Here is a 16,307-nt window from a genome sequence, read left to right as displayed (position 1 = left end):
ACTAGAAACACAGGGAGATGAACTCTGAAATTTCAGTTATTTCTGGGTCGGATGCATTTTGGTAATTGTTTTAATTTTGTTCTTAAGTCTGTCATCTTCATTTCCACCATAGCTCTGTACGTTCAGGACTTCCTCCCCTTTCCTTTGCAGTTGTCCATTCGTCTGTCCATTTATCCCCTCATTCGGCATGGTTTGAGCTCTGCTGTGTGCTAGGCACTGAACACACGGCGGTGACCTAGATGCGGACACTGCTCTAATGGTGCTTACTGAAGCGTCTTGATGTGGAACTGGATTCTAATATTTCCCAATTCTGATCCGTCCTGCTGGAGTCACATTTCTCAACACCCCTCTGATCCTATCATGTCCTACTGAGGAACATTCAGGAGCTGCACACCCCCCCCCCCCCAGCAAAATGTCCTCCAGGAGACTCCTTATTCAGGTCCCACTGGCCACAGTCTAAGCCACTTTTCCTATCACACATCTTGGTCAACTGGGTTACTACAGGGTCCATGCCGGCCTCCAAGCCTGTCTGCCACTCCCTGGCTCCTGCAGTGCCTTTGTCCTTCTCCTTCTCTTGAATTTCCTCCCCCTCCAAATTCTTCCAGACCCAAATCAAACACTGTGATGGCTCTAACAGCTCTCCGAACCTCTCCTGCTGCATCCTGCTTGTCACATGGTGAACCACACACTTCTCTGTCTTTTCTCTCACCGGCAGGACTGTGCCCCATCCAACTCGGCATCCTTGACCAGTTACCCAGCACAGGGACCTGAATGTAAATGCTTAATTCTTTCTGGAATCACGTTCTTTATATCTATGTCTATCTATGTAATATACATATATATAAATAATTAAAGTTGGCTAGAAAAATTCCATTAGGAAATAGAAAATTAATTTTAAAGTCTATCATTTTTCTATAGTTTTATGTAATATGTGCTCATTTCTTTTACTTATTGGAACTAAATTTTAGTTTATGTATAGAGATTTAAAATTTATTTTGGGGTTAAGCACTACTCTATTTAGAGAGATATGGACTATTTAAATTCTGGAAATAACTTCACATCTATTTTCAAAAGAAAATTAGGGATAATTTTAGGTACTACAAAGACTTATATAGTTGGATGGGCCTCTATCATTTAATTGCATCTATCCTTTTAATGAGAACTCGGTACAATATAATTTTATTATTTCAGACTCTACCATTTAGGAATTCTTGATAGTTCAGTTACCAAGGTGGAGAATATTTTTAATTGTTACTCTGATACTTTTAAAGAAAGCAAATTTTTCAGGCACTTAGGAAGATCTACCTATGTGTGCATAGTTAATATAATAATTACAAAGAATTCCCATCTATTAATTACAGAATATCTGGCAGTACAGTAATATATTTGGCAACATCTTGTCAAGTACTAATTCGAGTTAAGTAATTTTTTAAAAGAATAACTGTAAGTGAGGCCTCTATTAATTCTAATGGCTTTACTCTTAAATAATCTGAGTTAGTGAAATTTAACCAATTACTGGGTTGTTCTTTGTATTCAAGGATAGTGGTTCTACACATGTCATCCATGGGAGCAGATGTGATCGAAGAGACTGGTACCTGGTCACCTGGCCTCTTCAGATTGCATACAGCTGACATTGTGGCTCTAATTGCTATTAATTCTAAAGAAGACTCATTTACATATGGAATATGCATATTTTTCTTATTTTCTCCTCACCACAGCTATGGTTAGGATGGGCATTACTATCCCCTGAGTGACTTACTCATGTCGTATAACTAGAAAGGGCAGTATTAGTACTTTCACCAGTGTCCTCTGTCTCCATCTCTCTGCACTCCAACACACTATCTTTCAAATAGTAGTGACTCAGGTTTGCAAAGCAATGTACATCTGTTACCTAATTTGTTTTTAAAAAGTCACCTTGCTGAGATTGTTATATAGTTATCTGCCTATGGCTTTTCTTTTCCACCAATCCCTAGCTATATGCCATTCTTCCCCACTTCTTTCAACATCTATTGTGCTTAATATTCACACATAAAAGACACTCTGAAAATATTTGACATGAGATACAGTGTCATTAGACAGGTGTTTTTTGTTTTTTTTTGTGCACTCTGCCTTCATTTGGCTGCCCTCAAGTTGCTCTAAGCTATATGCCCAAGGCCAGACATTAGCTAAGTAGTGTGTCCTACCTTTCCCATCTCTGCCCTGCACCTTTCTCATTGGAACTCTATCCTCAGTCCTTCTCATTTCCTAAGCAAACTTGTTCTTCAGAAAGAATCATTCATTCTAAAGCGTAAATCATTATTTATAAACAGATATTGAACCTACCTGCTTTCAGAGAATTTGTATTTCAATAAGTTATAAGAAACATTTAGCCAAAGAAATGACCTTCTAATGGTAGAATTTAATCTTAGTGAGCAGCTGAAGGATAATATTTTGAAGCTCAGATATTTTTATTGGCACCTTTGAAATTATAGAGGCAGGTGGTCTCCCACTTCACTCACATGGGAAACCAGTCTTGTCCACGTCCTGCTGTGATCCCCCTCCTTATAAAAGAAAAGGCTGGCAAGGGTGTTGCTTGCCAGTGGGTAGAATAACTGCTTCCTGAAATCCAAGTATTATTGGTTCTATCTTACCATTTAATGTTTAAGTAGCACTTGCTGGTGCAGTTTAGACAGAATGTTTGCAGCAGATCCATGCCTTATAGTTATAAAGAAGTAAAGGCTTGCATTATGGTCCTTTAACTTGTTTTTTAAAAAAGCAATCAACAAATATTGATTAACACTTCAACTGTCTCCTCAAAGACATTTGACCTTTTTGATTCCATTTTCTTTGTCTATTGGTTTGTCACTGAGCAGTGTGCTGTGTCAGTAGCAGAATCTGTGACAGCTTTTAGTTTCTTTTCTTTTTTATTTTTTTCTTGTGGAGCGAAGTCTGTGTGGATGGTGTATAATCTTACATGCTTAGAAAAGCCCTGGTCTCCAAGGTGTAGTGGTGAAGAGCTTGGGCTCTGCAGTCAGATGGCCTGAGCGTCATTCAGGCTTTGGTGTGTACTCAGTCTGTGATTTGGAGCAAATTACTTAACCTCTAAATTCACTTTCCCTATCTGTACAACAGAGATAATGTTAGTACGTGCCTGGTTGTTAGTGGTTGTGAGTGAGATTAAATAATTTTGGAATGAACCATGCACTATGCTTGGCACCTAATAAGTACTGAATGATAGCTAGCTATGATTCTTTTCCTTTTGGATCAGTGGTCCAGGTTTTCTTTGGGTCTTCTTGTACGTTCACTTCTAAAACACAGGGAGTTACACAGAAGCTTCTGTAGGACTCTGTAGGGACTTTAGCTTCTATTGCTTTAAAGCCTTTGGAATTGAATTATTTCAAGAAGAATTTCTTTCTTTGCAGAAGGACTGTGAAGGAAGTAAACTTTAACTCTAGATTCTTGCCTGCCTTCCAGGCCATGTCTTTATTCTGTTCTAAAATATCGCGGCTCCAACAAATAGATCAACACAGTACTGTCCGTGCCACACTTTTATTTCACGGCACGGGGAATACACAGGAGTCTCCTCAGACTGCCTTGCAACTTGTCTCAAATATAATTCAAGTCTTGAAGTGATTAGCTGGATGTGTGCATTCTAGGAACAGTTGGAGGAGATAAACATCACTAGCAAATGCTTTCAGAATTTTCTGTCAGTCCCGGACTCCTGTGAAAGTTACAAATGGGTGGTAAATCTATCGTTTAATTGCTTGGGGTCCATTAAGGCCCTCTGGATTTTCTTTGGGCTCTGGTCAGGTAAACTAGTATGCATATTTATAGCCAATTCAAATGCCCAAGAAGATCACTGACCAATTGCTATCCTTATTTTTAAAAGTCACCAGATAAGGCAATTTCTCAAACAACTTCAGCAGGGCATTCCAGAAATGCTTGATCTCGTACTTCTCTGCCCTATAATAAATAAATACAATTTTGATTTCATTTTAGAGTAATTAATCTCAACTTCCCCTTCTGGGATGTAAAGTAGAAAAATGTTCTATAGCTCTTTGAACATTAGATTCAGAAGAATATGCCCTAAACATTCTACTTAATTAAAGCCTAAAGAGGTGGTACAAATTTTTCATGATTAATTGAAACATGCATATTTTGACTGATACATATTTATATGATTTTATCATATGAAAATTTTATATGTTATACAAACTGTCCGCTTTAGAAATGTGATTTAATGCTGTAAACATTTTGCCTTTGTTGTATTGTTCATCATGAAAAATATACAGGCTAATGGCTGTAAGATAATGTAGTATAGGAATTTGTTATGTGAATCTTCTTTGAGATAATTTCAACTCTCTAATGGCACAGACCTTTAGCCTAAATATAAGATAGGTAATCAGGTTTTCTCTAGTTTGAAAAATATATTTTAAAGCAGATGAAATTAGAAAAGTTAAAGTGCTGAAGACTTCTATTTTTCCAATGTAAAGCATGCACGTTATTCTCGGGCTTCTGTTAGAAAAAAGATGTGGTTGTTGAAATGAACCAATCCCTTTGGCTTTAAGCACTTAAGAAAAGTTCACTTTTCTTACTGTTAAGAATGGTGACACTATCTCATGTTTGGTGGCAGAATTTCGAGCTATATTTTGGCTGACAAAATTAATTTAGATAATCACAGTTCTTTTTTAGTTTCTTAAGTATAATATTAATATAAATGACTTTTATAAGTCTAGAATACCTGGGATATCTGAAAATGTTTTCTTGAATTTTTGGAATAACCCCTTTATCAGATTCATCTTTGGATCGTTAGCTATCGATAACAGTTTGATGACAGGAAAAGCAGAAACCTGATGGAAGTTTTCCAAAGTGGTTGCCTTTATGAAACAGAATTTTATGAAAAATGGATGGGAATATTGATCTATTTAACAGAACAGATACTAACCACTATTCTAAGAGTTTTCCGGCGGCCAGATACAGAACAATAACGTACAATTTCTTTGGTCTCACCTTCTCATATTGCTACTTTGTAGTAACAATGATTTATAAAATTAATGTTTTAAAATTCTACTTTTTTGTTTATTTGTTAGGTCTATTATAAGCAAGTATCCTTGTCTCCTTTTAAAAAATGACAAATGGGTCTGTCTGGTGATGCTGGAGTGAAGCTTGGGAGAGACACGGGACTGCCCTTTGGCTCCAAGCATCATTGCTCCAGGCCAGGCGCGAGTGGCATGCTAACTAAGCCCCTGGTCTTGTGATAGTTTTATATTATACCTTTTCTCATCTCATTGTTGGTCCATTAGAGTTAAAGATCTAGGACTGAAGAAATCTTATGTTTTGTTTCCTAAACCAGACTATTTAAAGGAAGAAACAACAAAGGGAATCTAATGCTTGTTCTCAAATGGCTTCTTGGGAAGTGGGGTCTCCCCATTAAACTGTGAGGCCAAATGATTTCCCCCGTAAAATTTTTTTTCTTTACAGATTTCTCCAGAGTCAAGCTTATTGTCAACGGATCATTTGTGAGAGTTCTGCTGTATCATCTTCTTTTTCAGGAATTTAAGATTTTAAAGCATCTTATTGATTGGGAAAAATAGAAACTATTAGTGCTAGTTAGTTTAGTAATGACAGCTGATTGTTTTAAAAACTTGCTATTTCTAATCTAATTTAAGAAAACTCCATATTCTAAGGTAAATTATAGATCTTTGTTAATTCTTTGTACCATGTAAAATGTCTCTATGTAGACAGATGCCATATTAGAAATCATGTAAAAATATAAATAAAAGTTTTCTTTGAATAGAACAAATTATTAAATATAAACATTTGAATTCATATCATGACTCCATTTCAAGAAAATTTTGTTATCAAAAATGTTTAGCTAACATCAGAGCTCATTTTTATAGTCTCATTTGACAATTAAAAATAGATAACAGTATATAATATGTGAAATAGAAAAAGTCACTAAAATGACAGTATTTATCCCATTAAGGTAAATAAAATGCTGAAAGTAGTTGTGAGTGATGATACCCGAGAAAAAAAAGCTGTCTCACTGCACTACAAATCAGTTTGCTTCTAATTTTGCAGGCTGATGACCACACTGCCTCAAACCAAATCTTTTCCCTAGAAATGGAGTGATTGCATGACAGACTCTATAAACCATGAATATGTCAACAGCTCATGGACCAGGCCTTGCTTAGCAATTAGTCTTTGGGGGATTTTATTTAGAAATCAGAGAAGACTATACTAGAGCTTGTTGGTGATTTTGTGATTACCATTCATGTCTGGAGCATGAGTATGGGTTATAAAAAAATTCCATAAAGGAAGAAGAGATGTGGCAGCCAGTCTTTCTCTCTCTCTCTCTCCTCCTCTCTCTCTCTGTCTTTGTCACACACACACACACACACACACACACACACACACACACACACACACAGTCAATTGGGAGGACAGAGAAAACTTAAGGTATAGCAAAAGTCCCTAGGAGGCAGCAAGGAAATGTTTCTTAGGCTTCTGCTTAAAGTTTTCTTTTATTCCCCGCTCCCCCCCCCCACCCCAAAGAGGCCAGTGTTTCCTAAACTTCAGTTATTTGAATATCACCATCATAATTTTTATCACTTCTTACACCTGCACTATGATTTACTCAATATATTTTACTAAATGACACTTTAAAAGCCTATCTTTGTTTTAGGCAGTAGTATTTGTGGTATCACAGGCTCACTGTGCTAGTTAAATTTGTTTTCTTCTTATACAAAGGAAAAGAAACACAGCATTTTAAATAGTGGAAATATTTGTATACTACCTACAACCATTCTGAGTATCCCCATGACATGAGTAATGGGTCCTCTAGGAGCTGATAGGACCATCACGCTGGCTGAGAAACATCTGACACCCCCATTGCCATCCATCCCTCCATCCAGGGCCCATGAATCACATCACATGGGGAATTGAAATCTGGCCTGCATTTCCCTGAGCACACCAGTGCTGGAAGGCTGTGTTGTCAGAGGCTGCCCAGTGAGCCAGGCTTGTCCCTTTCCATTGCCAGAACCTGGCCACTCACATCTCTCCTTTTATGACTAAACACCTTGCTTGGGAATCATTATATTGCAAGAGTAGACAATAGCCCATATCATTTAACAGTAATAAGGAACTTGCCATGGTTGAGCCTGGCCCCTCACTGTCAAGGTTCATGTGAGGGCATCACATTTGTAGGTTATCACCCCACAGATTGTCCCACCCAATACAGATCTTGTAGGCTTTCAGCAGAACCTTTGAAGAAATGGGTCATTTTACAAGCTTCATTAGCACTAGGACAGGTTTTACTAGGCAGCTTAAGCATTTTACCAGGCTATAAGAAGCCCTGAGAGCCCTGGTGGCTCTGCAGTCATGCTCTGGTTTTTTTAAGTAAATGTCTTTTAGAAACATAGGAGCCACAAAATAAAAATAAAGAGAGAGAGAGAGAGAGAGAAAGAAAAAGCAAAAAGCCTTCCCCTCCAAGAGCTGGCTGTCCTACTCAGTCAGAAAATGGTGAGGTCAGGAAACTAAAATCAGACCTCAGTAGCTCTGTCAGGGTCAGGGTGTGTCTAAGTTTGAAGGGATGTTTGCTTCTGATATGAACATTTTTCTTATACTTTTATTATAGAAGATGATGTGTCAAATGTACAAATAATGTGTGCCTGGTGCCAGAAAGTGGGAATCAAGCGCTATTCCCTGAGTATGGGAAGTGAGGTGAAAAGCTTCTGCAGCGAGAAGTGCTTTGCGGCCTGCCGGCGAGCCTACTTCAAGAGAAACAAGGTAAGAGCACGGGAGAGAGAGGCGGCCCACGCAGGCCTCACCAGCCCACGCGCATGTGCCTCCTAGCTTCTAGCGGAAAACACTGTGCACCTTTTTCTTTTATACTTTTATTCTTTCTGTTTTGTCCGTTCCCTTTCTCTGTCATGCTTAACCTTTTGGAATAAGGAATCCCCTTCTAATGTGTTTCTCTTGGCTTGGTGTTTGAATTCTGAGAGGCTGAGTGGATCTGGTGAGGACAGGGCGATTGCAGCTGGTATTCTAATCGGCAGTGTCTCTCCAGCAGTAGAATACACAGACTAGACCGGGAGAGATGAGTGGCAGAGATTTCCCATGAAAGCCAAGAAACTAGCCACAGAAGCATGGCCAGAAAGCGTTAGTCCTCTCTGTGTAATCCTTGTTCCCAGTGGGAATATTTCTATTGCTCTTTCCAAATTCTGACCCACAAGTTCTAGTCAAGAAAAATGTCAAGTCTCTCTTGACACTTCCTGTTAAAGTTGATTGATACTGAGAAAAAGTGAAATGATGAATACACGAACCAACACTGCTTGCACAGCCGAGCATTTTCGAGAAGCATGGTGGGTAAACACAGGAACAGCCATGGTTATACTTTTTTTATTTTTTAAAAAGAAATATCCCAGGTCTGAAAATGTCCTTTTATAAGAGTTTTAGCCATCACCGATGGGAAATGGAATGCATGATGTTTTTACAGTCACACGCACACATACATGCACAACTGCTTTCTTAAACCTCAAACTGTTTATAGCCTTTTGCCACCAAGTACTGAGGTAAATTACTAGTCCTCAATTATTTTCCATTGATCTGTAAAGCTTCCTTAATTCATAAAATCATCCACATTTTGCTAAGCATTTCCATTTCTATAATACAAGATCAAAATCTGTTCATTCTTAAAGCAAACAGTATGATTTTTAAAAAGTTTGATATTTGCAATCCCGAAATGCTAATCATGGGCTCACTGCATTGCAGGAAGCACTGTTTGCAGCAAACTATCTCCTGCAAATTTGGGTCACATTCATTCTGCCAAAAAACATAATGCCGAAAGAATTAGGCTGCAGAATTCAGCAGGGTGGAATTTTAGTAGCAGTCTCTAAGAATTAGGCTCATAATCTTCACTGGAACAGAGGCAAGTAAGGAAATTGTTTGGAATTCTTTTGGGACGGTCAGTGGTCAAGTTCACTTTCCCTTGGGAGGGGCCCGTGAGTCTGGGGAGGAGGGTGGGAAGAACGACACATGGGAGACACGTTTTGTTTTAATATAGGGGGATTAAAATGATCTCCAAGACCCTGGGGCTCCCATTTTGAATGCTGAGCACTGGGGTAACAATCCCAGGAGTGGGCCCAGTGCTTTCTTCTTCAAAGCCCTACTTACCACAACAAAATACTTTGCATTCCATCCTGGAAGATGGCTGTAGAACTGGGCTTTTTGTCTTTCTATAATTCAGAGGGGTTATAGGTCTGAATCTTGATGGGCTGCCTGTAGTGAATAAAATCAATCAAGATGGATTTGTCACAACCATGGCAATGCATGTTACACTTTGCAAACTGATTTTACTTTACAGTAAGCCTTTGAAGAAAGGCACCTGATTCCATTTGGAAAAACTATCTTTTACATCATTATAGAGTATAAGGTCAAATTGATTTTCAACTTCCATAACATATATTTTTGAAAAACGGATAACTAGGAGCCAAGATAAGAATTAGTATTTGGAATTTACAATAGGTAAAATCAGCAATGGGAGGAGGACCACCAGGAGTTAATTGGAGTAGGTCTTTGAACATCTTGCAAAACCTTGGAGTTGCAGTGGTTTGGTGGTTAGCCAGCGACTGCTGGCTGATTTTAGTAGTCTATTAGTGTGCATACAATACCTGTCTTCTCTGCAATCTTCACCTTTGTTTATGTATCCTAAAGCTCTGCCATGCTATACCTTCTTGTTTTTTTTTTTTTGTTTTTTTTTGAAATAGAAAAAATAAACTGGTCATATCACCTGCTGGATTCTTTTTTTAAAAAGAGTGTTATCTCTGTAACAATATTGTATTACAATAAACATGTACTGCTGCTGCATTTCTGTTAACTGATAGGATTTTGTGGTCATTTCATTTAGGGCTTGGGTTTCCTAATGGATTATATTAGATACCAGTCTCCATCCTGCCATTTCTAAGAACCGCTGTAATAAGCCCCTGGGTGTTTCCCACTAAAGACAATAGCAAATAGCTACTTCTCTTCTTGTATCATTTAACTAAGTCCTCAGTCCTCATTATTAAAATTGTGGACTTTCTTAATCTTAATAAAAAGGGCAAAATTCTTCCCATTCCTATATAACAGATTTTTCTAGCTAAATTCTACATTTTTAAATATTGAGAAGTAGATGGAAAACAGTGAATAATGTGTGTGCAGAGCAGAATTTTGCCTTAGGTATAGTGTAGATTTTTAAAAAAACATAAAATTAACTATGCTGTAAATTATCCTTTATAATGACAGCCCACTTCTTGCTGGATGGCATGCTGGGATCTAAAAATGGTCTCTGAGTTGAACTCAAATTGCATGCATAACTTTACAAAGAAAAATCCTAGTAGAAAAGGTAGCTAATTAGGAGCAGTATTCAGCTGACCTCTGTTTTGTGTCTGAGCAACACCTGCATTTGTGAATGTAAATTGGACAGCTGTGCCTGTGGTCCTTGTGCTTTCCTCTTCACAAACGCTTGGGTATAGAAGCAGGAATTGATTTGCTGCTAAAAACAAGGACAAAAATAGCCCAACTCTCAAAATGACGGCCCACTGAAAATGGGCTTTTCAAATTTCGTTTGCTTCCCAAACCTTCATTTCTCTTTGGGTCTCTGTCTGTTTAATGGGAAGGTGTGGGGTTGGTGAAAATGTCATATACATCCAAACCCTGTCACTATGCAATAAGGTGGGATGTATTGAAGCTAAGTTAACCCTTGATAGCATGTAAGTTATATATTTTAGCTGAATTTAAAATTTTATTTCAAGAATTGTTTGGATTGCTACAGATATGTAACCCTCCTTCAAAATACTTCTATTAAACACTGCTAGGAGAGCGCCATGAATCACAGCTGTATTCACTTAAGGAATCTACTAGTTTACACATTTCAGGATGTTGGCTCTAAGAAGTTTATACTGTTAATTCATAATATATTTTGTAGAATTCTTATCCCAAAAGGCTCAATTGCTGGCTCAAAAGTGTTCAAAACAGTGGGTAAGCAAAATCCTCATGTAGTCAGTGGGCATCGGATGAACAATGGGATATCAATCTTGTTGCTTGATGCACTAGAGATTTTTCAGCCTACTAATAGCTCATTCTTTTCCTACCCGCTTCTAGGACTTGAGAACATTTCTAGCCTTGTGATTCACCTAGGAGTTGGAAAGTTGCAGAGACTCCTTAGTGGTTTTGCACTCTTGTACATTTAGTCCAACTTGCCAATGCCAGTTTTACTTTGCATAATAATCGACTCTTAAAAATATTCTTTCCTAAGGGAGTAATTCTTTGTAACCATTATATCTCTAAAAAGGAGAGTAACAAACATGACCACAAATAGTAGTCATTTCCAAAATAGCCTGTGTTTGATCTTTTTCCTTTTGCATGGGAAATATCCTATTGTCTAAATTAATATCCAAATATTGAGCAGGAAATAAAAATTAAAGACAGATGGCCAAAGCAGGCAATATAAAGAATGATTGTTAACTTTTCTTGTTTGGTCTCAAGTTTTAGTGTTCTTGATGGATTAGTAGCATTGATAATTTAGGAGTAAATGCACATTCCTAATAGCTCCAACGTTTACCTTCCTTGTTCTAGCTTTTCCATGATTTGAAACAAGAACAGATAGAAATAATTCCTCAATATCATAATGTTGTTATTTCCCAGCAGACCATAGTGGGAAGAAAGCAACACGAATCACTGATAAAGATAAGGATGCATTAAAAAGAAAAGATGATATAGATGGAAACCACATCTGCAAATGATGCCATTAAGATTTCCTAACAATCATTATAATAATAACATAAATATTCAACAGGAGGAATATTGTATAATAAGCATTTCTTTTACTTTCAAACTATATCCCTGGGTATGTAGCAATCTCTTCTTAGAAGAGATTTCTTTTGGAAGAACCCATCTCTAATTAGCATTTATCATCATTGTATTTGGAGTTATATTTTATTTAGACATAGACTATTTGTCTTTTTATTAAACTTGACTATTTCCTGGGAAAGATTTTTCAGTTTCAGACTTAATTATAGAACCTGGTAGTACAGAAGAAATGTGTAACAATTTTTCTGTTAATCTAGCGATTAACCTGTCTACTCTTTTTCCTTTAAATACCTGCAAGATTTAATTTGCAAAATGGCTATCATTCATGAAGGTTTGGAGAAGGACATTAAGAAATTACTTGCAATTACTGCCCCCTGACCATCTGAAGCTCAGGCCACAGACTTGCTCTTGCCATTTGCTTGCAAATATCCTTGGTCCACAAGTAAATGCACCCAGGAAGGCCCAGGATTCTTCTTGTGGTTGCCTCTTGTTTTTCTCAGGCATCAGTGAGCCTGTTGGGTCTGCCTACTTGCACCTTGGCCTGCTGGACAATTGCTTTGGTTCTGCAGTGTCCCTTGGTACTGTGCTGTAAGCCTGCCCACTGCCTTGCATGTAGAGTGGCCTCCTCCTCTCAGGGCGTTCGTCTGCAGGCCAGCAGCTGAGTTTCCTTTTGGTCACAGCAAACAGGGGCGTCCTCAGGAAGCTCTAGGGAAAGAACAACAAACCCAACTGTTTTCTTGTTCTCTCGTATTTTGAAATATGGAATGGAATATTGATGAGCTGCTGCAAATGAAAGCCTGTGAGAAGCAGTAGCAGAGAAGGGGGAAAATGAAACACATTTGGGATGGGGCTAGAGCAGAACAGTTCTGCCTAGTAAAGTAAGGTGTAGGTCAGTTTCAAGTGACACACAGACCCTTGAGTAAAGCCAGCAAGCATTCCAGGGCAGAGGTTCTGCAGGTGGCGTGGGACACAAGGCCCTGGAAAGCCATCAGAAGCTTGTGGGGGAGGGCATGTAATCTTCATGTTTACCAAAATGCTTGAAAACCACTTGAGAAACACTGGTTCAAGGGATATCTGGAACACAAACAAGAATGGAGCAAGTGGCTTTGTACTGGAAGAGAGGAATAGCAAGCGCTTCTAGTTTTTAATGGGCTACATTTCAGGAGATTGTGGAGGAAACAGAAAAATTCTAACCCACTACCCAGAATGGATGTCGATTTCCAAATAGTATTAGATAGTTTAGATTAAATGTGAAAAGATGATCAAAACTCTAAATGGCTTCAAGCCCCTCTCTGTGTTCAACATTTCTTTTCAGTGAGCAGAAGGAAGAGGGGGGATTTTCCATAAATCCGAATCCGGTCACCTAGGGATCAATACCCAGGGCTATTGGCACATGTTAATTTTCAGACACAGTAAATCTCTGGCCATCCTTCTGGTGATAGCTAATGTTATTCACTTAAATCAAGTTTTTCTCATCTGAACTGCCGGTAATTATCCAATCCATCTAAAAGGCACGCTCCCTTTTAACATTAACCACAGTGTCAGATTGCATCAGCCACATTGTGTTCTGGTGACTGCTGCTGCCGAGTGATGAATGTGCGTGTTTGGAGTTCATAGTCCAACTGTCTGTTTGGGCAGTGGGCAGTCCAGTGAAACAAATGATCGGGAAGGGATCTATTCATTTGAAACGTACGTTCTCCTTATCGATCCAGTCACTTGCATTGCCAAGTTTCTCACCTTGCCACTAACAGTGTTCAGCTTTATTTGAAGAATGAGCATTTGAAGAATTATCTAATGGGTCGTTTTGATGTGCTCTCCCACCATAAGCTGCATTCAGCCCAGAGTTACTCTTTGTGCCCGACTTAAAAAGGGAGGTGTCATGAGACCTTATTAATAACAAGCAGAGGAGGGAGAAGGTTCTGCGAGTACTCGGTGAGCTGTCCAGAGAAACCAGGAGAGAATGATTATGCATCTTCCTGGGATAGTAGTTAATACTATGTTAATTCAGATGCTTTGTTAAAAATGTTAAATATCTGAATAAGTGCATACATAAGAGGGCAGCTAGTTGCCTTGAGATATTTTAAGATAGTAGATTGAATCGAGAATTTGTCTTATTCATGTTTGCAATATCTGGTCACAAAACCGAGTATACTCAAGAGAGCTATAAATGGGAGAGCCACGCTGTAGGCATTCCTGTGCTTATTCTTATTTTTCCTCCCTTTCAGTACCTCTGGATAGCTTTCGTGCACATGGGCGAAAGTGTGAACTGGGCAAGCCGCGTGTAATTCTTTGTTCCTTGGGCTCTTTGCTCTTTGTTCATATTATCACAGATTAGGATGGAATAAAGAAAATCTTGCTGCAGATGGCCACTTAATTTCTGCTCCAGCAGTTCAGACTGAGGATGGGAAATTCCTGTGTTACAGTCCACTCTTGGGGTGGCTATGCACACAGTGGAATCTAATGTCTACTGACAGACTGCCTTTGGAGGTTGCAAACATCAGGCTGGTGCATTCTCTGTAAACACAGGCTGTGGGCCAGAGCTGGGCACTACTACAAGCACTCGAAGGCAGATCAATGGTTTAATGAATCCATAAAGATGCTTGGACTCTGCTGCAATTTACTGAGCACTCTAGTTAAATGAAACTCCTGTAGTCTTTAACAAAGATAGAGATAATCAATGGCCGGGATGGAAGGCAGCGTCCAATAATCACGACCTCCCAGAATTTGTGTTGGTACCAGAGGGAAAGTCAGCTTCAGACTCTGAGGCTCACTGTATGTCTGTGTTGATATTTGCTCAAAGAGCTGAATTTGGCCCAGAGATAACATAATCTTAGTAGTGTTACTTCTGTGAGGACTATTTTTAAGCTATGGAATATTATCTAAAATAACATTTCTTTACAGTGACAAGATGAAGCTCAAGAATTAAATTTGCTTTTAACATGTAGTGTCTTTGTAAGTCATCCCCATGAAAAGTAAATAGGGGAATAAAATCCATTCATGATTAAGTCCTCAAAATGTCAAATTGCATAGTGTTGGAGAGCCCTGATTAATCCTTCCATGGTAAAATATTCCTCATTAGTTTGCTTTGGTTAGGAGTTAGCCACTCCTATTATAAATTCAGACATTAATGTATTTTCTGCCTAATTCATCTTCGAATAGAGGAAAATATAGTTAGTAGATATGAATTTTTTACTTCCAAATGTGCTTTGGAAACACTATCATGATTTATGAGAGAGCTTTGGAGGCATGTAGGAGAATTCCTTCATGAATATGTTGAAATGTATTTAAAAGTATTTAACCATTTTTGATTGTGGAAAAACAATTGCCTTGACTTTGAAATGATTATTTTTCCACAGAAATAGTAGAACTTATGACATTTGTCACACAGACTAAAACTTTTTTAATATTTAACTTTCTTGATTAGCAAATTAGCATTAGGAACTAGATCCCACCCCAATAAGTGTATTTTGGGGTTTCAATGAGTTATAGGAATGTTGAGGTATTGTGACTGCTAATCTTTTTTCACAGGCCTTTTGCCAAACATTCCATGATAAAGTGGGGATTTCTATATGGATCCAATAAATGATATGTTATAATCTCTTTTGGTAGAATGATTTCATATTATTTAAAATATGGTGAGCAGATCTGTGACTGTACATCTAAATCTTTGTTATAAGAAGAATCTTTGAAGTCCCTGACACTTTCTGTGCTAATCTGTAGGACTGTATATCTCATAAGTTGGAGCAGTCTAAGTTGTTGATATCAAAGAAAAAGGGGGATTTGCCCAATAGGAGACAAGTGCCTCTCTGTATCTTTTTTGTTTGTTTTTAGCCACGCTTTAAAAAAACCCAAAATCTTTGTTATTTATTCATCCATTCATCCTTTAAAAAATAAAATAAAAAGCTCTATCAAGCCCCTATAATTGTGCGAGGCATATTTTAGATTTGGTGGATGCACTGTTGAACAAGAGAAAAAGTCCCTGCCTTGAAAGACTTACATTCTAGCAGGGGAGATAGATAATATACAAGTTTTAAAACTATATATGGCATACAATTTCAGGTAGGGATAAGTGCTACAGAGAGAAAGCACAGTGCAGGCAGGGATGGATAGTGAGAGGGTACTGTTTTATATCTGGTGATCACAGAAGTTATTTTTGAGGAGGTGACATGTGGGTAGGGACAGAAGGAAGTGACGGAGCTAGTTGTGTGAGGAGCTCATAGCAGAGGGTCCCAGAGAGAAGGGGGAGTGAGACACAGAGGTCCCGCCCAAGGCAGGAATAGGCTTGGGATTGTGGAGCAGGAGCAAGAAGGACAGAATGTCTGGAACTGAGGGATCCAGGTGTGAGGGCCACATCGTGAAGTTGGAGAGGCAGTAGTTTGGCGAAGGTGGAAAGGCAGTAGTGTGGTGGCTGCTATTGGAAGCTGTTGAGCAGGGTGGGTGATAGGATCTGATTTTCACTGTTGATCAGACCTCTCTCA

At 38.5% G+C, this 16,307-nt stretch overlaps 1 protein-coding gene across 2 annotated transcripts in view; it reads left to right on the top strand.

Moving 5' to 3' along the window:
- The window catches only part of SOBP (sine oculis binding protein homolog), a 160,149-nt gene that overhangs the window by 32,946 nt on the left and 110,896 nt on the right, over nucleotides 1-16,307 (top strand). For both annotated transcript variants that reach the window (XM_076003081.1, XM_012753122.3), the window contains exon 4: nucleotides 7,616-7,767. In XM_076003081.1, the coding sequence (XP_075859196.1) occupies nucleotides 7,616-7,767 (152 nt within the window). The remainder of the gene's footprint in view (nucleotides 1-7,615; nucleotides 7,768-16,307) is intronic.

The sequence above is a fragment of the Microcebus murinus genome, chromosome 5 (assembly GCF_040939455.1).
Source record: "Microcebus murinus isolate Inina chromosome 5, M.murinus_Inina_mat1.0, whole genome shotgun sequence".
Lineage (NCBI taxonomy): Eukaryota > Metazoa > Chordata > Mammalia > Primates > Cheirogaleidae > Microcebus > Microcebus murinus.
This window is presented reverse-complemented; position numbering and strand designations above follow the sequence as displayed.